Raw genomic sequence first — 23,108 nt, forward strand, 5'->3', positions numbered from 1 at the left:
TTTGGGCATATCAAATTTCAAACTTCGTAGTTAGAGGAGAGAAAGAGCAGGATGAAGCAAACGAGGTGAATTTAGTAATAAAGGTAGAGCCACAACTATGGATAAAAATCTTGCAGGTGTTTGTAACACCTAGCACAGTGTCAAGTCCATGTTAAATATTCAGTAAACATTTGCTAATTTTATTTCAGTGAAAAACAAAGCTTGAGTCTGTGTTGGTAACACTTACTTATAGCCAAGAAGTAAGCCAGCTAGAAAACAAGAAAAGCTAACTTCTTAACATGAATTAAGCAGTTCATGGACTATAGAAAAGAGATCAGGTTGCAAAATAAGGTAACTAAGGAATGTTAAGGAGGAACAATCAAAAGGGAGCAGCTTAGACAAAGCTGTGACAAAATGAATTTTATTGATGATTTATTTTGTTTACTTCAGTGATTTCCAAAAAGAACTCACAAGAATTTTGATCAAGTGTTACTTTGTTGTGCCCTCAACAAAACAATAATAAAATACCCATTTGAATAGTAAGATCCTGGAGGACCAAGACCCCACTAGTTCCCCACTGAATTTCTTCAACCTAATTACCACGGTAGATGTTCCATAAATAACTGTTAACTGAATCAGCAATAAATTAGGTAAAAGTCTCTACATTTGACTGTGTGTATGTGTATGACTCTGTGTGTGCATTATAGTCATTTAAATATGTTTATATTTGAGAAGGCAAATTTAAATTAGTGAAAATACTCCTTATAAAATGATGAATTACAGCTAGTTATCCAGCCTTAGCATAAAACTTATTTTACAGCACTGCTATGTGTGGCAGATACAGAAAATGGGTAATAACCAGATTTTCACATATAAAGAGTTAACTAGAATGAGATAAACAAGAAAGCTAAGATTAGGATTATAAAAATTGGGGGGATTACACAGGGGATGAAAAAATTTTAAGGATATTATAATACATAAAATTGTGTTACTTCAATGAGATAACAGATATAAAAATGTTCAGCACTGAGCCACATAATAATGGAAACTCAGCTTACGAGTTTCTTTAAATATTTTATAAAGATGTATTTAAAACCTATTTCCATGGAATACTACCCAGCCAATAATAGAACACTACTCAGACATAAAAAAGAATAAAATAATGCCATTTGCAGCAACATGAATGGACCTGGAGATCGTCTATTCTAAGTGAAATAAGCCAGAAAAAGAAAGAAAAATACCATATGATATTACTTATATGTGGAATCTAAAAAAAAAGATACAAATGAACTTATTTACAAAACAGAAACAGGCTCACAGCCATAGAAAACAAACCTATGGTTACCAAGGGGAATGGGGGTGGGAAGGGATAAATTGGGAATTTGAGACTTGCAGATACTAACTACTACATATAAAAAATAAAATAGATAAACAAGTTTGTACTGTATAGCACAGGGAACTATATTCAATATCTTGTAGCAATCTGTAATGAAAAGGAACATGAAAAGAAATATATGTATATATATGGATGATTGAAACATTATGCTGTATACCAGAAATTGACACATTGTAAACTGACTATACTTCAACTAACATAATAAGTGAATAAATAAAAGCATAAAAATAAAATAAAACCTATTTCCAAGACACTGGGCAAGTTATACTGAGAGATACAAAGATTTAAAAAACAGCAACGCAGACCTGCCATTGATGATCCCTAAGGACTAGGTTTAAATGACTCCGTAATGCTCTTTATGATATCCTTATCTCCTGGCTTTCTTACTCGATTGTGTATTTTTTGAGGGTAACAATAGTGTCATTCATGGTGGTCTTTCTAGGGACTATCAGAATCAAGTGATTTTTTTTTCCCCATCTAGAATTGCTTTTTTTTTTTCAGTTTTCAATTTTATTAGGTAGAATTGTTACAATTTGACTTAGAATTACTACATTTTTTGCTCCTTATCATTGTTTCTTACTATTATTCCTTTGCAGTTTGAATTAATTTGTTTTAGGTCAATTTAAGGTGGTACAATCAAAATGTTTTGAAATAAAAAGATACTGAAAATATAGTACTCTTTCTCTGCTCTCAGTGAGTAAAATTATTGAGCACACTGAGCGAGACATCTCCTCTAAATATTTTATATGTGTTAAATTATTTAATCTTGATAAATGTATGAGGAAAGTACAACCTTATTCATGTTTTACATATTAAAAAATCAAGTCGTAGAGAGATAGTTGCCCAAACGAGTGCAAAAAAACTTATGAAAGCTTTTATTTCATGAGCTAGATGAATAAAATGAACTCTATTATGGATTCATCAATTTCCTTTATTCCCCACCTTATTGTAGGAAGGATTTAAGATCTTTTCCAAGAATATAATCAGTTGGAAACAATATTGTTGCTTACGTTGTAATTATATGTTTCCCAGCTGCCCTTTGTTGAGTCCTTACACTTACGTAGGCATGAGTCTTGATGCTTTCCACACATTATCTCATTAATTCTCACAGTAATATTTCAAGTATTATTTCTCCTGGACAAAAAAGGAGGCAGAAGGTGAGATTAATTTGTCCAGAGTCATACAACTAGTAAAAGTTGGAGCTTGGATCTAACCTAGGTCTGTCAAATTGTAATATCTACTCAGGAAATACATAGATCCAATTAACAGGCAAGCAAGCCAAGAGAAGGAATAAAAAAGTCAGCAGGTTATAGTAGGGTATCAAACAGTATGTAAACCCATAGTAATCTGTCTTCCTGATTGACTAGTGCTCTTTTGACATGCCAATATTTTTTTGAGAATACCTTAGGTGATATATATTATTTATTCTATTAAATATGTATAGACAGAAGTTTTTTAAATTTTTCTTATTGATAATTCTTATTGAATTCATATAGAAGCACCCAACTCTTATAATACCTTAAGTCACTTATAATTATGAAATGTGCCCAAATATTGACCAACATTTGTCCTAATCTGAAAAATATAATCTCTCTGAAACATGTAAATCATGCTTAGTAAGGATAAATTATTACTGGAAGACTAAAGGAAATCTTCATTATGCTCATGTTTGAGGATAACTACAGGTGCTTTTCTGCTCTTCTAATTCACATTCTAAAAAACATGGTACCTTAACATTTAATTAAAATATGTAATTTAGATTTGGTGACATTTTAAATCTTATTTTTTCATTTAGGTATATTCTCTTCTGTTGCATTAGATTTTTTTTCCTTTATTAAAGTATGGTCAGTTTACAATGTTGTGTCAGTTTCTGGTGTACAGCATGTTTCAGTCATCCATATACATACATATATTCCTTTTCATATTCTTTTTCATTGTAGGTTACTACAAAATATTGAATATAGTTCCCTCTACTATACAGTGGAGACTTGTTGTTTATCTATTTTATATGTAGTAGTTAGTATCTGCAAATCTTAAACTCCTAATTTATCCTTTCCCACCCCTTTTCCCCCCAGGTAACCAGAAGTTTGTTTACTATGTCTGTATTGCACTAGCTATTTATCAAAGAGTCTTAAAGTCCCTTTTTGCAAGATGGTGTAAGATATTAAGAAAATGTATGCTGCTCTGAATTGTGGTTTTATGATAATCTACTTCATTTATTTATTTGTTTATTGAGGTATAGTTGACATACAACATATCAGTCAGATGCAACCTACTTTTTTTAAAGCAGGTATGTTAACCTACTTTGAATGCATCACTTCCCACTCTTTATTCTACTTCCTGTTACTTACTTCTCTGTTTTCTTTGCTTACAGTTCTTTGACAAGCAAAAACCTTTTGTCTTAATTCAACTGCACTAATCCCCAGTTTCACATTCCATAGAACCATTTATTATCAATTAAATCTTACAGAGCCCTACATTTACAGTCATCCTAATTATTTTATAAAATTAATAGATTTAGAATTCTCTTGGCTATAAAGTATTTATAATTCATGCATCTTTGTTATGTGAAATATCATACATCAAGGCACAAGATAAATCCATTTATCTGTAAAATTAATGAAAATTATGTTTTACCTGTTTCTCATCTTATTGGTTGTCTTGCCTCCATCTCCTATCTTAGCTCCTTATAGTTTAGAGGAGGAAAAAAGCAGGGTATATGGTTTTTACTATAATAATAGCTTTTCTCTATTATACATTTATGGAAATGTTACTTTATTCCAGCAGAAATATCAGGAATTTAACAAAGGAGATGAAGTAATAAACAGTGAAACAACTCCCTAACTAAAAAGATGGTGCCAGAACTAGAAAATTTACATGTAAAGGTTTTCACATTATTAGTATTTCTGCTCTTTGTATTAAGTTTTGGCTATGTGTTTAATCAGATAACCAAGAATATAGAAATGGTTGGTTACTTTGTCATATTATAAAGCTTTTTTAACATAACATCATCATCAATTTCACAGAGCTTTATAGAATGGGTATTATTTTTTGATATTATTATTTAAAAGGTACAACCATTTCAGAGAAGGAAAGAGCCAATGCTGCACTTTTATCTTATTTTCCTTTTTTCTGTCTAGATCCTACTGTGCGTCTAGCATTATTCAAAAACAATGAAGATAAAGTTTCTGTTATAAAATCACCAAAGAAGGCACAGCCCAAAAGAGATGGCTACTTTGAAGGTATGATTTAATCACAGATATATAGAAAGGTGAAAAAGATAAAGATGGAAAATTGCATTTAAAACTAATTTTTAAAGCCTCAATAGTACCAAAGTATATATATGAAAACTTAGGTATAAATATAATTAAAGAAAAGTAAAAATACTGCTTTTGGAGCTAAAATGCTAATTTGGTATATTGATTCATTAGCATAGTAGTTTAGTATTTGTATCAATAAACTTAAATTCCTTCTATCTTTATGTAGAAATCTTATGCTATATCATCAGTGTTACTAATTTTATTTAAACTTTACACTACTAGATAATATTACCCTACATCAATGAAAGTGAGTATATGTTGAAGTGATATTCTAATATATTTTCTGACAATAGAAACAAGTTGCACTAAACATCATGAATTAAACTCTGGAATTTTAAGTATTTTACTGTATTTGAAGCTTGTTCAACTCACTTCTTGGGTAAAGGATTTGCAATATCTAAGTGGCAGATTGTATTCTTATCTCAACATTCAGAAGAATTATGGACTTATTAGGAGCAGCAAATATGACTTAAAACAAATATGCTATTGCTTTCTCTTTAATATTAAAATAGTCTTAGTTTGGCCTATAATTTGAATTATAATTTCTAATAGGAAAAATGGAGTCAAATATTTTAAATGGAAGTAAATGCTTCAGAATTTTTTATACTTTGTCTTCTGTACATTGTAAATAAATCTTAAAACTTATGCATCATCATAGCATATTTGAAAATAGATACATTTTAATTTATATTTCCATTCAATAATGTCTCAACTGAAAAAAAAATTTATAGCTACCAATGTTATACTTTTTCAGAGATACCTATGAAGTGTGGAAGGGTGAAAGACATGGGGTCTAGAATTGTCATTAAAGTATATAGTAATAAAAATATACATAGAAAGATAGAGGGAGCAATTGTGGCAAATTATTGAAATTGTTTGATCAATGAATGATGGTACAGGGAGGTTTGTTTTGCCATTTAATTTTTTTAATATTTAAAAGTTCCATGGTAAAACATTTTTAAAAATGGTGGCCATTGGAAGCAAAAAAAAATCAATATTATTTCAGAAATATTTATGGGTTAGTATTTTAAGAGAATTAAAATGTGTTTTCAATATAACATAAGGTTTCAGTTTTAATCAGGGTTAATTTCTTTGTAATAGTCAACTTCACTATTTCACTGGTTTTAAAAGGAAGAATGGAAATTCTACTAAAATCAATAACTCCACAGACATTACCTGTTAAGTAGGAGCATTGTTCCTGTAGAAAGGATATGCTTAAGAAGAAAGATAATTGGGGTATTTTTGCCCATTAAATGAGCATGTACTTCAGAAATCAGAAAGAATAAACCTATCCTAACATGTTCTGTTGCATTTTCTCTTATCCTATGAAAGGCAAAGATATGTTACCATCATATGTGGACAGTATAATTATTGATTTGTGTGCTAATATAAAATACACCAGAAAGAGTTTAGATAGTGGTAGATAGTAAGTGGCCTAGACAATGTGGAACATTTCCCCATATGCTTCATGGTACAATGTGCATTTTTGTTTTCTTTCCTCCATATGAAATGTGTTTAGCTTACTTTTTTCTTTTTAAACCTCGAGTACATTTGGCATGTCATTAATTTCATTGAATGATCTGTATGTATATACCATATATTTTAGTGACTAATAGTTATTTTAAGGCTTTTTTTTTTTTTTTTTTTTTTTTTTTTTTGCAAGGAATTGGCTTGGCAAAAACAGTTCCACATAACAGAACTTTCCCCCCTAATTAATATGTTTATTTCTGCCCCTTTTTTAAGGGGAAGAGAGTGAGTCAAAGATTATTTGATCATGTTGGCCAGGTTAAACCCCATGTTATCCTTAATGGCTGCTCTGACCTACCTCCTAAACTCACACTCTTAGTTTTTGACTGGCCCCAGGGACCAGTCAGCTTCCCAATCAGCAGCCTGACTAGCCTGACTAATCCCAGCTTCCCAGTAGAGGGCGCATTTTAAAATAAGGTCTTTTGAGATACGTTCACATAGTATAAAATGCATCCGTTCTGAGTATGATTTGATGAATTTCAAAATATTTAGAGTTATACAACCTAAATCTAATCTAATTTTAATCTAATTAAAATCACCACAATCTAATTTTAAAATATTAGAAAGACTTTCTTCCCCCTAAATTTCAAATAAAATTAATAATCGGGTATCTTACCCCAAAAAGTGAGGGAGATTAGGATTAAATTTTGCTATAGGTTTAGACTGAATGATTCTATGTGCAATAGTATCTCAACACAACAGCATGCCAGCACTGTCTTAAAATTTCCTTGGTTTTATTGGAATTAGATGACGGTATTATTTGAATGTTTTTTCTAGAATGCCATTATAATAACATTGTCTGATTGTGTAAAAAGAAAACTAAGTTTAAAAATACTTCTCCACTTTGCAGTATTGCCTATGTGATGTTTTCCTCTTATAAACTGTACTAAAACGCTATGATTATTATTATTGTTACCTTTATCTTGATGTCACTAGTAGGTCAGAGAGGGTGGTAGATATCCTCTATTGGTCTGGGATTAAAAATATGCTTAAATTTAGGGAATATTTATCATGAAATATCAAATTAGATGGCATGAGGTAAATAATTAGACCCTTTTAACAGACCACATTTTATAAAATATCCTTATATTTTGCTATATTGATGAATTGCTTGCAATTTTTGTCTAGCTGCCAGATTTAGACCCTTAACTCAGACCTAAGGCTGAGGAATCTTTGACCACACCCATTCTCAGGATAACCTCGTACATGTGCCGTGGGTCAGTTATCAGTTAGTTCTTCCTATAATATACAACTAAGAGTCTGAGGACTTTAGAGATTCAACATTGGTTTACTTGATTTATTTATTTATTTATATTTCTTTAGTGGCAGTTACCTGTCTTGGTTTATTCTGTATCATTCATGGTCTCTACTTGGGTTTCAATATCTGATCTCGCCTTAGGATTTGAAATACTTTCTTCTTACCTTGAAAATCTCCCACCAAGTTTCCCTTTTTTTTGTTTGTTTCAAATGTTCAGTTTGGAGCCCTGATATCACTCTTCTATAGCTATCTCTGATATAAGAAGCATAGCTTAATTGATGTTGTGTGGATTCTAGAGAAAGTCTAACACAGTTTGAATCTTGATTCCAACTTCTGTTGGCTTTTATTTAACTTCCCTGTTTAGCATTATTTTTCACCTGTAAAACTGGATACTAACAGTACCTAGTGGTTGGGGATTATATGAGATTCTACTTGTGAAATGCTTAAAATGCACAGTATAAGTACATAGTAAGTGCTGGAAACCTGTCATCTTTGGCAACAGTCATTTTTAAAGTAGGTTTATTTTTTTCTCTTGTTTGCAATTGGTAGTATTTATTGTATTTCTGGCGAGGTAACTGTGCTAGGAGTTTTACTCAAATTCTCTGATTCAGTCATCTCAGAAGCTCTGAAGAATGTATTATAACTGTTAATGTTTTACAGAGAGGGAAACCGGTTTGAGGGTTTAAGTGACTTGCCCAAGCTCACACCATGAGTAAGTGGCCAAAGGGAAATGAGAATAATTTCTTTTTCAAAATAGAACTAGCAAAAATCAAACAAAAATCAGACATAGAAGAACAAAGTTTCTTGAGTACCTTGAAATGTGTACAAACTTAGAATCAAAATATCTAACAAAAAAATAAAAAGACTATTACATTAGGCAGAAGTCTGAAACTAATAATCAATTCTGTTCTTTATTCCTTTCTTGTAGCTTGCACTGATAAAAATTAAGAAGCAGTTTAGTGTCAACATGGTGATAAATATCTGTTTTGTGACCTATGATTAGCTGCTATCTATTCTAACTTTATTATCCTCACCTAACGTTATTAAGTACCAAATATTTTAGACTCTGAGAGTGACCATATTTTCGATTACCTATTTTAATTTTCAGTTAGATGAGAACCTCTCCACACAGCCCAAAAGTAAACACTATATTTTTGTTTCATTGATTCTTCTTTTTATTTATATAGAAATTAAGTAACTTTCCTGCCCTAATTTGCTGAAACTTAAATTTGCAATGCCTAAAGCCAATGCCAAATTTGGACTTCTGGCTTTAGCTAGGGAAGGAAGCTAAACAGGCCAGGAAGAAAATTGGATCTAGCCCAACAGCCTTCACAGAGAGTCAGGTTTAATCTTAGCTCCTCCAACCCCTGGGACACTGGCATTTGACTTTAAAGTCAGAGTTTCATAATTCCCAGTCTGGTGCTGTCATCACTAACATGCTTTCTATTTCTTTTCTTCTAAAACTGAAGATTCACACATACCATATGTCCTCATATGTCATAGATGTTCAGATATTTTTGTATTAAATTTTTAAGTATTGGAGTCATGAAAAGACTTTAATTTCTATAGTTTTTACTTCAGAGCATTTTTAATCAAACCATCTTCTTTTGTGGTGTTTTTGACTGTATGATTACAAGCATTTTCTTCTCCAGCTTTCTCCCTTTTAGTACCAGCTTAAAGCACAGAGTCACATTATGTATATTGTTTCATAGTAAGTCCTGTGTTTCCATAGATGTATAGAGTACTTGCTAATTGTACCAACACAATTAGGTATTAAGAGCTGATAAAATAAATGCCACGAGGTATATGCAAGTAACCAAAGACTACCTGAAGTCTGCTCTTAAAAAGAGACATGTTTATAATTGAAACTTCCTAAGTATATTTTAGGTACTGTCATTTAATAGTATAAGGTTGGGGATCATTTCAATTCTTGGCAGAATTGGGGAATTCAGTCCAGTGAAATATAAAACAAATTGCAATTTTTAAAAGTGTATCTATTGATAAGTGGGATTCAGGGATTATAATTTCCCTTCAAATTTAGGCATAATTATAAATATATGTATATATATAAAGTTTATATTTATGTATGCATATATATTTATATATGTGTTTGTGTATGCCATATATAAACATATATATATAATTGACATACAGACTGTATGTGTTTCATACATATATGATTTCTGTATGGATAAAAAATGGAAAGGGATTTTAGAACTTTTAGAGTTCTTTAAAATGAACCATGATATATAGGCTGTGAAATATCATTAGTTTATTTTTCATTAAAGAATACAAGAGGCTTCCACTTCTGGTAATAGAAGACTATTTAATTCAAACCAACCTTCTTGCAGAGAACAACTTCAACAGCTAGAAATTTTATTTTAGAAAATCTAATTGAAGTCTTTGAACAACTCATAAGTAAGTAAAGCATTATAAGTCAAGAAGGAAATCCCAAGAGCTGAGAAGCTAAGCAAAGCTTTTGATGTCACCAGTATAGGTGAACTGGAAATAGACTGTGTACTAACCTCTTGCCTGAAACAAACATAAGGCATGTCCCAAAATAGACACCACCATCCCAAGCTTCAAATTATCTCTACATTTTTCCTATATAGTTTTTGGCACACAATTTAAAAAAAAAAAGCATAGAAGGAGGTGAGATATCAGTGAACACCATGAGAAACAATAGACAATAAAAATTGTCACAGATTTCAGGTAATAAAGACTTTAAAAAATATACATAATAACTTTAAGGACATAGAAAAAAAAACCCAAGAACTTCAATAGGTACATTAAACCTATAAAAATATTAAAATGGAAAGTCTATAGCTTAAAAGAACAACAACTGAAGTAAACAACTCAGTGTATGGATTTAACTACAGATTAATCAATACTGAAGAGATAATTACTGGACAGGACAACAGCTATGAAATATTCACATTGAAGCATGAAAGAAAAAAGAATGGAAAATACAGGAAAGAGGAGGCATGTGAGATACAGCAAAAATGTCTAACACATGTAATTACAGTCCAAGCAGAAAAGGGGAGAGAGAATAGTGTGCAAGTAATACCTAAAGAGTTAATGGTTGAAAATTACCAAAAGTGAGGAAAAAGCTCAAGTTATGGATTCAAGAAACTCCATGAACTATGAAGAAAATGTATACAAGAGAAACCACACTGTAGCACATCATGGTAAAAGTACTAAAAAAAATAATAATTAAATCAATCAATAAATAAATAAAGACAGAAAAATTTTGCAAAGAGCCAGAGCCAGAGAAATTGCTTCAAAGGAGCAATAATAAAGAAGCTGGCTGCTTAATGGAAATTATAAAATCTGGAAGACAATTGTTATATATCACGCTGCTCCCCAATGTCATAGATTGAAGCCCTAAACCTCAATCTGATAGTATTTGGAGAAGGGCCTCTTAAGGAATTAATTAAGATTAAATGAGGTCAGATGAGCCTGGGGGGCTCTAATCCAATAGGACCGGTATCCTTATTAGAAGAGGAAGAGACACCAGGAGTGAATATATACTTATACTCCCAGAGGAAAGGTCTTGTGAGGACACAGCAGTAAGGTGGCCATCTGCAAGCCACGGAGAGAGGCCTGTGAGAGACTGCACTTGCTAGCACCTTCGTCTTAGACTTCCAGCCGCCAGAGCTGTGAGAAAATATGTTTCTGTTGTTTAAGCATTCAGTCTGTGGTATCTTGTTATGGCAGCCCAAGCTGACTTATACACAGTGTAATGATACCTCCAAAGTGCTAAGGGAAAGTAAGTTCCACCGTGAAGGTCCACACCCAGGAAAACTTCTCTTCTTCAAAAAATGAAAGCAAGGCACTCATGTCACCCCACCTGCTGCTTCTCTGTGCAGCCACGAGGAAGAGGGAGGGAGGAGCACACCAGGATTCCCGAGCCAAAGCTTCACAGAGAAAGTGGGAAAAGGGAGTGGCTCGCGAAGAAGCCCACGGCACCCTTTTTTAATCTGCGTTGTCCCTTTCCCCTGAAAGAAACCTCTCTGCCCACCTGTCAGCAGCCTGTCTACTTGCTACCTAGGACACTTCCTGTATTTCTGGGATAGCTGGTAATCTTCTCAAGGTGTCAGAGAATTATTACAATTGCAGGTTGTTGTCAAGGACATTAGTCTTCTATCTAAAGAAGGCTACGTGAGATAAAGAACTAACAATGGATCTGGACTGAGAAGACAAGTTTGAATGTTGCATGAATACTCACTAGCAGTGAGTGTCTTTGTTTTCTCATCTGTAACTGGGAACACCAATCTTTACTTCTCGTAATATTTTGAAAAGTAAATGATAATCTAAGGTCTTCCACGTAAAGATGGTGGATCTGAAAACCCTCATGAAAACTTCACCAGAGATATTTTTAAGACACATACTAACTAACATAGGAATATAAGGAAGAGGCAACATCAGTATAATTTTTTTAGACTAGAAAATAGATAGTGATAATAGAAAATAAAAGCTTAAAACCACCAATGAGATATGAGAACTCTCTCAAACCCAAAGTTTCAGGAATTGATGGTATTAGGCCTTCTGGAGGTGGGGGGTGAAAAGGGTAATAAGATAAATAGGTCTGGGATACCTTGCAAAATTCTTGAACTTAATTCTCTAGATAGGATGAAACAGAGCCTCTGGACTCAGGAACGACCTTGGCACCTTGCTAAAACTAAGAAGACAAGTGTAGGTATTACATTAAATGCCAACGCCCCAAGCCCCTCCCCTGCTGAGCTCCCAGAATTCTGATAATCAAGTTTCTAAGTCTGCTCGAGTGGCCATAACAAAATACCATAGACTGAGTAACTTAAAAATCAGAAATTTATATTTATGTAATTTTATATAAATTTATGTCTCACAGTTCTGGAGACTGGGAAGCCTAAAATCAAAATGCTGTCTGATTCAGTTCCTGGTGACAGCTCTCTTTCTGGCTTATTTCTTGTTATGTACACACATGGCCTTTCCTTAGTGTATACATGTGGAGGGAGAGAGAGACATTTCTTCTTCTGACGGGGCCACTAATCCCAGCACGAGGGCCCCACTCTCATGACCTCACCTAACCCTAATTACCTCCAAAAGACCCCCTCTGCAAATACCATCACGTTGAGAGTTAAGATTTCAACATAGGAATTTTAGGAAGACACAGACATTTACTACATAGCACCATGCTTTAACCTCTAAGAAAGGTTATTTTCTGGAGATTCTTATCAGTCCAAGAAGAAACATCTACATACTGACATCAAGTATTTCCAATGTAGGACTCAGGTCGGTCACCCTAAGGTGAGACTCTCAGATGATAGGCATCCCTCACTTGTGCAGTTTTCTGTCAGTTTTATAGAACCCCCACTCTAAATGTAAGCACACAGATGAGGATTCTTAAACATCTGAAGGAAACCTATAAGATGAAAGAAAGGAAAAAGGTAACACAGTCAACTTCAGGAGAAAAAAATCTTCAAAAATACCACAAATATTCTTATAGACATAAGAAAAGATTGCATCCGTGAAATAAGAATGAGATGCTGTAATAAGAAAGAGGTCAGAGAACTAAACATATCTCTTTGAAAATAAAAACATGATATCAGAAATGAAAACTTGGCAGAAGATAAAGTTAGAAGATAAGTGTTAAAGAAATTTCCCAGAAACTAGAGCAAAAATACAAAGTGATAAGAAATATGAGAGAGAACACAGAGAGGAGAGGCTTAGTCCAGGAGGTCCAACCTTGGTAACTAATAGGAGATCCAGAAAGAAAGAAAACAGCCACAAAGAGATAGAAGGAAATATGAGAGGAATAATTCCCCCAAATTCCCCAAACTAGAGGAATTTCTAGTTTCCAGATCAAGAGGGCACATGTTAGGAAAATGAATGAAAACAAAGCCATCTTTCTGGCACATCTTAGAAAATGTCATAAAACCAGGGACAAAGGAAAGAGTGTGAAAGTCCTCCAGAAAGAAAACCGGATCACACGTAATGGTTCCATTACCTAAAAGTCACTGGACTTCTCAACATTAAGCTTAGAACCTAGAAGATGATGGAACAGTATATTCAATATTCTTGAGGAGAGTTATTTTCAACCAAGAATTCTGTAAACAGGCAAACTATTAATAACATTTAAAAATATAAAACCATATCAAGTCCTGATTTATCTCCCTTGAAACCTTGTTCAGGAAGCTACTGGAGGAACCACTCCACAAAAATGAAGAGGTAAACCATGAAAAAGAACATGTGAGATCTAGCAGAAGAAACAGGCAAAGGGATCTTTACAATGATGGTGAAGAAGAGAGCGCAGGACAACAGCTCACACAGGTGTAGAGATTAAATACTCCATGATCACAGAAAGCATCATGAGCAGTCTCTCCGGGGATTGTCTGATGTGCTTGAATGTATTTGATAGGAGATACACTCCTTAGGAAGAGAGTTTTGGGGTGATAAATGTGTAGAATGTTACCCTTCTAATAGACAATTTAGACACTAATGATAGTACATAGAAAACTCACTAAATATAAAAACTTAGACGACTAAATGTGAGGAAAAAAGTTACACAAGAAATGTTATGTGTAACTGCTGTACAATTTTTTCTAGTAGCAGCTGTGTGTTTTGAATTCAAATCAACTCTTAGATTCATGAAACAATAGGCTTCACCTGACACTAAATTTGCTTAGCTTTAAGGAGGGACAAAGGCGAGGAGACAACAAAGCATGCTTAGAATCGTGAGAACCGTGCGGCACCAAGGCACAGCGCCGGGTGTCCTAGTCATTCTGCACTTAGGAAACGTGTGCACACGGGAGTCGAGGCTGTGAGTGTGTGGATAGAGGGCGATGTTCTGTTGAAGTTCAGCAGGTGCTCTGGTTGCCTGGGTGGGTCTGTGGATGTGAGTTTTGGTGTATTTTTGGGAGAGGGTGAGCTACGAGCGTCCTTCTGCTCCGCCGTCTTGGCCCCTCACCCTGTAAGTGTGTGGATAATTTCAGTTAAAGGAAGCCATCAGCTCTGGGGATCCCAGCAACTTTTATAATTAGTTAGTCATGTGATTTTCTCAGGTATTTGACTGGCTAGTAACCCAGTCCACTTAGGGGTATATAACTAGTTTCTGTTCTCTGGTTCAGTTGCATTTTATCCATGCTGGTTACTTACAGCTCAGTAATCAATTTCAGCAATGAGGTGAAAGGGCTTGGGCTGGTACAGCTGAATTCTCACTGATCTCGGACTCAGTAGAGATTAAATTCTAACAGTTTCTTGACTTGAGGATTAAATCCTCACATCTCCCTGCAACTAGAGGAAAACCATAGAACAAGCAATACCTCCTTCCCTTATAGTACCTATACGGCTCAGCTGTAGATTATATTTACATAGTCATAAATAGGTAAACACTGAATTGTGATCTAACCACAAATTATGACTTGTCTAAGAAATGGAAAGAGAAGGTATATGTATTTATGGCAGAGGTGTTGTGAAAGATAAATCTTTATCTTTTATTTTGTAAGGTTAATAGGTAATATTAAAAAAATTCAAAAATGAAAACATCAAGATACACACAGACCAACAGTAGAAGAAAAGACTAACATGGTGGGAAGTGGCTGCCTTTGGAGTGTAAATTGGGAATGGGAAGGGGTAGAGCTGGGAGTTATAATTTTCCATCCTTAAAACCATGTACGTATATAACCTGGATGAAATTTGATTTTTTAAAAATTGATTAAGTGAGATATTTTTTAAATCACCCATTGAAGGGCCTGTTTTTTATTAAAAAGTTGATAAAAGCATATTAAGGTTAAACAATGACATTTTTAAATGAGCAAAGCAGAATTCTTCACCAGTAGACCAAGTCTAAAATACTAAAAGGTGTTCTTCGGGCAAAAGGTAAGGGATTTTAGATGAAATCTTAGAGATACAGAAAGTAGTGAAGCGCAAAGAAGAGTGAGTATGTAGGTAAATCTGAATGAGCATTGACTGAGTCCAGGAAGTCTATCAATGATTATAATTTCTGGTGAATTTATAATATTTATAGATATGGCAACAATGACATTTGTACTTAGTTTTTCTTTTGTTTGTTTTTTTTAAGCTGTGCATCAAATCACTTGCCTAGGATTTTTTTTTTTAATTTTAATGACTCTTACTTTCCTCTGTTCCTTTCTATTTTTGCTGCTCCACCCCAGCAGAAACACACGCACTAGCTTTGAATTAGGCAGGACTGAGTTTGAATCCCAGCCCAAACCTAAGTAATGTTGGTGAAGGCTCTTAATCTTTCTGTACTTAATTTTCTCATTAATTAACTGGAGCAAATAATACATACCACATAAAGTCACTGGATAATTTGAATAAAAATCTTTAGAAGATTCTGGAATGGGCTAGCCTTTAGAATGTGGGAACTCAGACTTAATTCCTTACCTTCCCTGTTTAATCTACCAACACATCTTTATTGAATATCTACCATGAACTTGGCATTGTGCAAGGAGATGAGGATACAGTGGTGAATGAAATAAACATACCATGAATGGTGGTATTCACTCTCTGACAGGAGCGGGGGCAGGGGGTGCTTGACATTTATTGCTACTCATATAAGGGTATAATGACACAACTGAATAAAACTCTATCGAGGAAAAGTAAAGGGAGCTCATTATGATTTGGCCCAGAGGGATGAGGGAAGAAGGGCCACTTGGGCTTAATATGAAGATTGCCTGGGGCTAACTAGGCAAAGGGAGAAGTTGTAGGTAATGAGTATTCCAGGCCAAAGTGTGGGCCTAACGGAAGACTCTGAAGACAGGGGTAGCCTGGGCCATTCAAGGAACTGAAAGAAGGCTGTTTGGCCAGACAACGAAAAGTGATGAAGCTGGAGAAGCTGGCAAGGGACAGAGCAATTTTAACTTTAGTCTGTGCTTGTTATCCACCTTGAGGATTTGGCTTTCTCTATTCCAAGAACAATGGTCACTGCAAGCCAAAGATGAAGTGTCAGATTTGTTCCTCAAGTAATGATGATGGAACATGTGGTGTGGAGAACAGACAGAAAGGAAACAGGAGTGAACATGGTAAGACCGGTTAGAAGGTCACTGCAGCACTCCAGCATGGAGATGGTAGCGTGGACCAGGGTGACGTAGACATGGAGACGTAGGGGGAAAGCAGAGAAACAGTCACAAGTTGTGAGGAAGTTTAAGTGCTTCTCACCTACTGAGTGAGGAGCATAATACCTGCCGCAGAGTGGCTGGGAGGAGTGAGAGCGTTGCTCAGCACAGTGCCCAGTGTGCGGCAGCCATCACTGTTTTCACTTCCATTAATGTTCCAAACTCCACTATAACTTTCTTTCTTTCTTTAGCTAAACTTGTCATCCAGGCTTTGGATGTTTTTCTCCCTGATCCCATGATATTCTCACATTTATCGCCAGCCTTGTTTCTTAAGTTTCTGTCTCTCCTATAGCCACTTCTATCAGCGCACGAATAAGCTGAAAATGTGATGCTACCTCCTGTTCAAGCCACCACCCCATCCCTCTTTTTCCCTTATCCATCTTCTTAGGCAGTCTAATTAGTATCTATTTCTCACCTTCTGTGCATTCTGCACGAAATCAGTTTTGAGCTTCAACTTTCATTCGCTGTACTTGAGACTGGAAGCACAAGTAAAAATCAGCTCCTGCTTCAGAAGCTCAGCCCAGTGAGGGACAAACTAATACACTGAAATTTATAATCTCGTGTACAGTCCTTTCATAAAGTGATGCAGAGTGTACATTCTGGTCACATTCTCATCATTCTATTCAAACTACATTCATTACAGTGATCAGTGTTAACCTGTTAACTGCTACGTCAGGAACCTCTTTTCTGCCCTCAGCTACTTGCCATTTCTTCAGGAATTCCTCTCCCTAGAATATCTCTCCCACTACATCCTCATTCCCACTCTCTCCTGGTTCTCCTGGTTATCTGACCACTCCTTCCTGTCTTCTCTGCCTATTCCTGTTCCTAAAATAACCATGTCCTATAGAACTTTATCTCTGGCCTCATTTTATATTCAATCCACATATTTATTTACTCATACAGCAGATGTTTACTTTGTCAGCCGTGACATTTGGTCAAGGGATACAAAGATGAATAAGACATAGTCTCTGTCTTTAAAAAAAAACTACCCTTGAGTCCAGTTGAGGAGACTTATGTAAACAGGCTAAAGAAAACATCATGGAAGTACAGATCAGACCTATTCCCATGGCGTGACGAAAAGATCAAGATACAACACTTAATTCTCTCATGTAACTTATGTTTACAGGCAATGACAACTAAATCTTTATATCCAACCTTCCCCCTTTGATTTTTTTCTGGGTACTTGAAACCCAACATGTGTAATAGGAAACGTATTATAAACATTATATATGCAATATATTAATACATATTGTGTTTATATATTATTATATGTTGTTATATATAAAATATATACATTACATTCCACTCCACCTACCTGACTCTTCTTACTGTCTCTGTTAATATTATCAGTAGCCATTCACTCACTTCACCTAGAAAAAATCAGAATCATTCTTAATTCTGTTCTCTCTTTCATTTGCCAGATATAACCACTGCCATCACATCAGCCATTGCCTGCAGTGTCTCTTGCCCTGAAATGTTCCAATAGTCTCCTTTCCAGGATTCACACTCCTTTCCAGGATTGAGAATTCACATTCTCCATCTTGTAAATGCTGTCTTCGATACTTGTGCAGCAGTGTCTTTCTAAACTGTCATTCTGCATACAACACACCCCTGTTTAAAATCTTAACAGTGTCTTTCTGTTTCCTCTAGTACACATTCCAAAGTCTTAAGCATACAATGCCCTTTACATACTGTTCCCAGCCTACCTCTCCAGCACCACCTTGTATCATTTCTCTCCCCTACCCCCCAAATATTCTCTAACCATATTGAACTACTTCATATTGAACTACTATAATGGACTGCTTGTTCTTTCCAAAAAATGCCCTGCCCTTCATATTTTCATGCTATTTTCTTTATCTTTATTGCTTTTCCTCACCTTTCTAGTTTCAGACTTCTGCTTATCCTTCCTGACTCAGATAAATGTCATTTCATCTGTAAGTCATTCCTGATACCACTAAGCTTCCCAGAGGCTTTTGTCGTATCTCCTTAATAATGTCCTATAACTATATGTTTTTATCTAGTTCCTCCCCTGACTGTAAATCTTCTTAAGGTCAGGGATCAAGTTTTAGTCATATTTCTGTTTCCTCCCATCCCCAGAACCTAGCAACAGTATTAGATTCATCTATACAAGGCACTCAGTAAGTATTTGTTGAATTAATAAACAGTTCTGACTCTTAAAAAAAAATATCTTTGGAGTCTCAGAAACACTCTTCCTGCCAATTGCTATTACTCAAAGTCAGATATTGGCGTATTCCCAACTTAAACTTACAACTCATTTAGTGTTCACATTCAAGCCTTAGGTCCCACTGTCTCAGCCACCCCTTAGATCTACTTAGCATACTTTGGAATTCATTTAATCATTTCCTATTTAAACTCCACCAGCTGTGAGAGTTTGGATTTGAAAAAACCTCATCATTATAAACAGTACCCCTTCATTTTAAGGTTTCATAGTTTTTTGAAACATTCTCTGGAAGAATAGAGATGAGGATTATTAAAGTTACTATGTGTTTTTATGTTTCCAGAAATCTAAATGATTTCTATCTTCCACTGATATTTTATAGTAGTTTAATAGAACTGTGGGTTCCCATATGTTTTCCCCAAAGCTTCACTACCTTCTGTAAGATTTTTTAATCATTATTTTAATGAAAAAATGATACTCAATTTTATATATGGAGCCAGACTACCTAGGTCTGAATCCCAACTCTACCCATTGGTAGAGGTATGACTTTATTGTACCCTTAACCTTTCTGTGTCTGTTTCCTCACTTATGAAATTGGTATAATGAGTAAAACAGTGCAGAGTTGAGTAAATAAATCAATGCATATAAAATGCTGAGAATAGTACCTAATGCATGGGAAGCGCAATAGATTCTAGCTGTTGCTGTTATCGGGAAGAGTAGCCATTCACAATAAAATTTGTACAAGTTTGAATTTGATTATAGCACCTGCATACACTTTGAAACATTATATTTTAAAATATGGTGTATGTGTGCTGGGAAAATGTATTATTCTGCTTAGCTGATCTTTTTTTGAAGGAAAGGGACTTTCCAGGTGAAGGTAAATGCATATAGCTGAACAGACAAGATACAGATTCTGCTCAATGATCCATTCTACTCTAAATTTTTTTTTATTCTACTTTAAATTTTACCTGGACAAATTTGATAGGCAGCTTTAATCCAGATTTTTTAAAGTAATGTCAGTCAATCAATCAGTCACACTTCTGGCATTAACCTACCAACCCCAATGTATATGCTATCCCTTGTCACTCCTTTTCTTCACTATGTAGAAGGTCTTGAACTTAGGTAGCCCATTGAAGCATGAATTAAAGAAGAAACTGATATCTTTAAACATTCTGGTAATAAATCTAATTATAAAAATTAACTTAGTTTTTAGCCCCCACTTAGAGATAAAATATTTTGATTCAGATACTGATATCTGTTTTGTAAAAGATAAAATTTATTTTGCAGTTTTATTTAAGAAGAATGGAAAAAACTAATATGGAGCAATGAGTTTATTTTCTATAATTCTTGTGATTCTAATTTATAATTTTTAACAACTTTTCAGTGCTTATCAGTGTTAGGTGGAAATAAAATTATCCTTTGAAGTTTACTAAATATATCCTTTGATTCTTTGCACCAGTGACCTTAAATTGTATAAGATTTTCCTATTTAAATAGAAAAGATTATATGAAGTATTATTCGTAAATCAGTTTACTGAATTACTATCATAAGTAATAGACTGAATTTTAAGAAAATAAAACTCATTTACCATAGAGTCAACAATTTATCATCACCCAAATACTAAACTTAAAGTTTATCTGATGTTCAAAGTTGTTAGCTCTCAGAATTGCCGCTTATAAATGGCACTTATGTTTAAATGGAATTATTTGCGTTGGTGGTGGTTTAAACCTTGAAGCTGCTTTCCAGTCTCATGTTGTGCTTGCTTCCATTCTCATATATTTGCATGTGTACGTATATACAAATTTCCATCTTATGAATTGAGTTCTTATTCTTGGCATGCAATGTCAAATTGGAATTTATACATTTTTCCTTGAATTGCTTGTCTTATCAGACACTGTATTGAAACCAAGGCTTTACATTTTAAATGTCCCTTAAACTTAATGTTATGTTTCTCCTTTGATACATTTCTATTAATTTTAAAAGAGTAAATTTTCAAGTATATTATTTAGTAAGCTTTTCTACTTCTATGTATAATTTATATATTTGAGTGTTTTATTATTTAAAATATTTTAAAGTAACTTGAACGTTCATAATAAAAATCCCATTTCTTTTGAAACTACGTTCTAAGAGAAAAAAGTCTATAAAAACTGAAAATTTTACCCTTCTGCACTGTTTATTCAAAAAAAGAAAAAAATTCGTTAAAAAAAAATACTAATAGTCATCTCCAAAGAAGTTATCCAATCAAGTCAACCTCTAAGTTTAAAATATTTTACTTTGAGAAGTCCGTAAAAACACCTGAACTATTTTCCTACAACTCATCTCACCCATGATAAGAAGAAAATATTTTAGAAATAGAAACAATGACAGGGGTTGGTATATAAGGAGACTAGACCCTTCTATATATTTTTATTTGACTATTAACTAAAATTATGTGTGCCAAGATTTAGGTTAGTTGAAACCCCCTACAAACTGGGCTTATGGAAACAGTAACTGATCCTTCTAACATTGTGTTTTTTAATACACCGCAAGAATGCATTTCCCAAAAAGTATAAGATCCCTATCTTGAGATGTGATGAAATGCTTTAAAAAAAAAAAAAAACCCTATAGTAGAGGAGAAACATCTTTCTTAAAACGTTAGATCGCGTAGTTAATGTGAGCTCACACAATAGAGCCCGGCACATTGAAATATTTTCTCATTTTTTAAGGGAATTAATGGCTCTCCACCAGCCCTTTAACATGTAAAATGAGTAAGTTACTTGTGTCCAGTACATCCAAAAAAGAGCCAGGATAAAATAAACATAAGGGGTTGGATATCTTGGAAAAAATCTGTCATGGGTTTGGGTTAATCATCTCCAGAAGAAATTCAACTTGATGCCTGAAATGTAAGACTTCTTGGAGAAAGCAGAAAGGCCCGAGGCAGTGTTGATCTGAAGGAGTGCTCTCCATGGGTCAGAGCTGCTCTGCTGGCAGAGTGCAAACCCAGTTCACAACCGAGGCCTCTGAAAAGTTGTAAAAGACTGCAGGGGCCTTCCAGTGCACGCACTTCAGCTTTGGTTACATAGTTTTAATGGCCCAGTTTCTTATTATAAAATAAAACTTAAAAATAAAATCTGTGCCTAATTTTCCAACTTTCTGTCCATCAGTGATAGGATTGCTTCCTTAACATTTGTGGAATAAAACATCTATATCTTAAAGTTTTAGTGATCCTGTAGGAAAGTTATGTAAATATGGAATACCTTTGTGCTGTGCAATTTTCATAATGTCCTGTTCTTAGGCTTTCAAACACTAGAAAACGAGCTATTGAAGCAATACTTTGGCTTAATGCTCTTCTATCACTTTTCATACATTTAAAAATATTTCTTTCCAGCCATAAGCTTCTCTTTGCATAAAATCCCTGATACTGCATGCTTTGGAAACTATGCAAAATGCTAATTTTGATTTCTAAATAGTGATCTGGAGCTCTAGGGAAGCTGATCTAGTGCTAAATGACAGATCAAATATATACTCATTTTGCCCCAACTTCCTCCTATTTTGCCTGTTTCCATCATCAAAGATAGATTGTATTCACTTGAAGTAACACGAGGTGAATGTAAAAACAGGTTTGGGTTCATCATTATCATACAGGAATAATTGTATGATTTGATCCTATATGATAGTAAAGTGTGCTGCTAAATAGTATGGCAACTTGTAAGTCTACTTTAGAAGAAAAACATGGTAGAGAAGTAACTTTTATCTTCCCTTTGCTTTTACCCATTTTATTGCACCCAACTGCCAAGGGAGTTATATTAACCTTGGACTCAGATAAGCTGTTAATTAAAATATCTGTGGGTATTCTAAAGACCGTTCCGTTTTGTAGGTGTGTAATGCTGTTCACTTATACTCTTACATTCTCTCTGTTTATAGTCTGTAGATTTTTCTTTAAATTGCTATAATCATATAGGCATAAGCTGACTAGTTCCAGTAAAGAAACCTCAAACTTTAAACAACGTAGAAGTCAATCATTGCCATGAATGGAGTCCTAAGTGCTGAAGCATTTCAAATCCTCTTTCATTTGACCACTCAGTGACCTGATAACTATTTCCTGGCCCTAAATAAGGTTGTGACCCAGGTCTTAGAGTGCGAAACTCAGATAATTTTAGAAACAGGTCAAATGCCATAGGATTAAAAAAGTAGAAGACGGTTTGACTAACATTTTTCCTTTTAAAGTAGAATCGTGTAACTTAAATAGGACAGAATTGAAATGTATTATCCTGTTTGTTCATTGTATTTAAAACAATCAAATTTAATTACTTTTATCACCCGTTAGGATGGAAAATCACCAGGTGTCTCT

General features: G+C 34.3%; 1 protein-coding gene across 1 annotated transcript in view; it reads left to right on the forward strand.

Annotated features, from left to right (window-relative positions):
• The window catches only part of LRRIQ1 (leucine rich repeats and IQ motif containing 1), a 171,021-nt gene that overhangs the window by 96,092 nt on the left and 51,821 nt on the right, over positions 1–23,108 (forward strand). The window contains exon 23 of the mRNA XM_010975087.3: positions 4,516–4,617. Coding sequence (XP_010973389.3) covers positions 4,516–4,617 — 102 coding nt within the window. The remainder of the gene's footprint in view (positions 1–4,515; positions 4,618–23,108) is intronic.

This window comes from Camelus dromedarius, chromosome 11 (assembly GCF_036321535.1).
Source record: "Camelus dromedarius isolate mCamDro1 chromosome 11, mCamDro1.pat, whole genome shotgun sequence".
NCBI lineage: Eukaryota > Metazoa > Chordata > Mammalia > Artiodactyla > Camelidae > Camelus > Camelus dromedarius.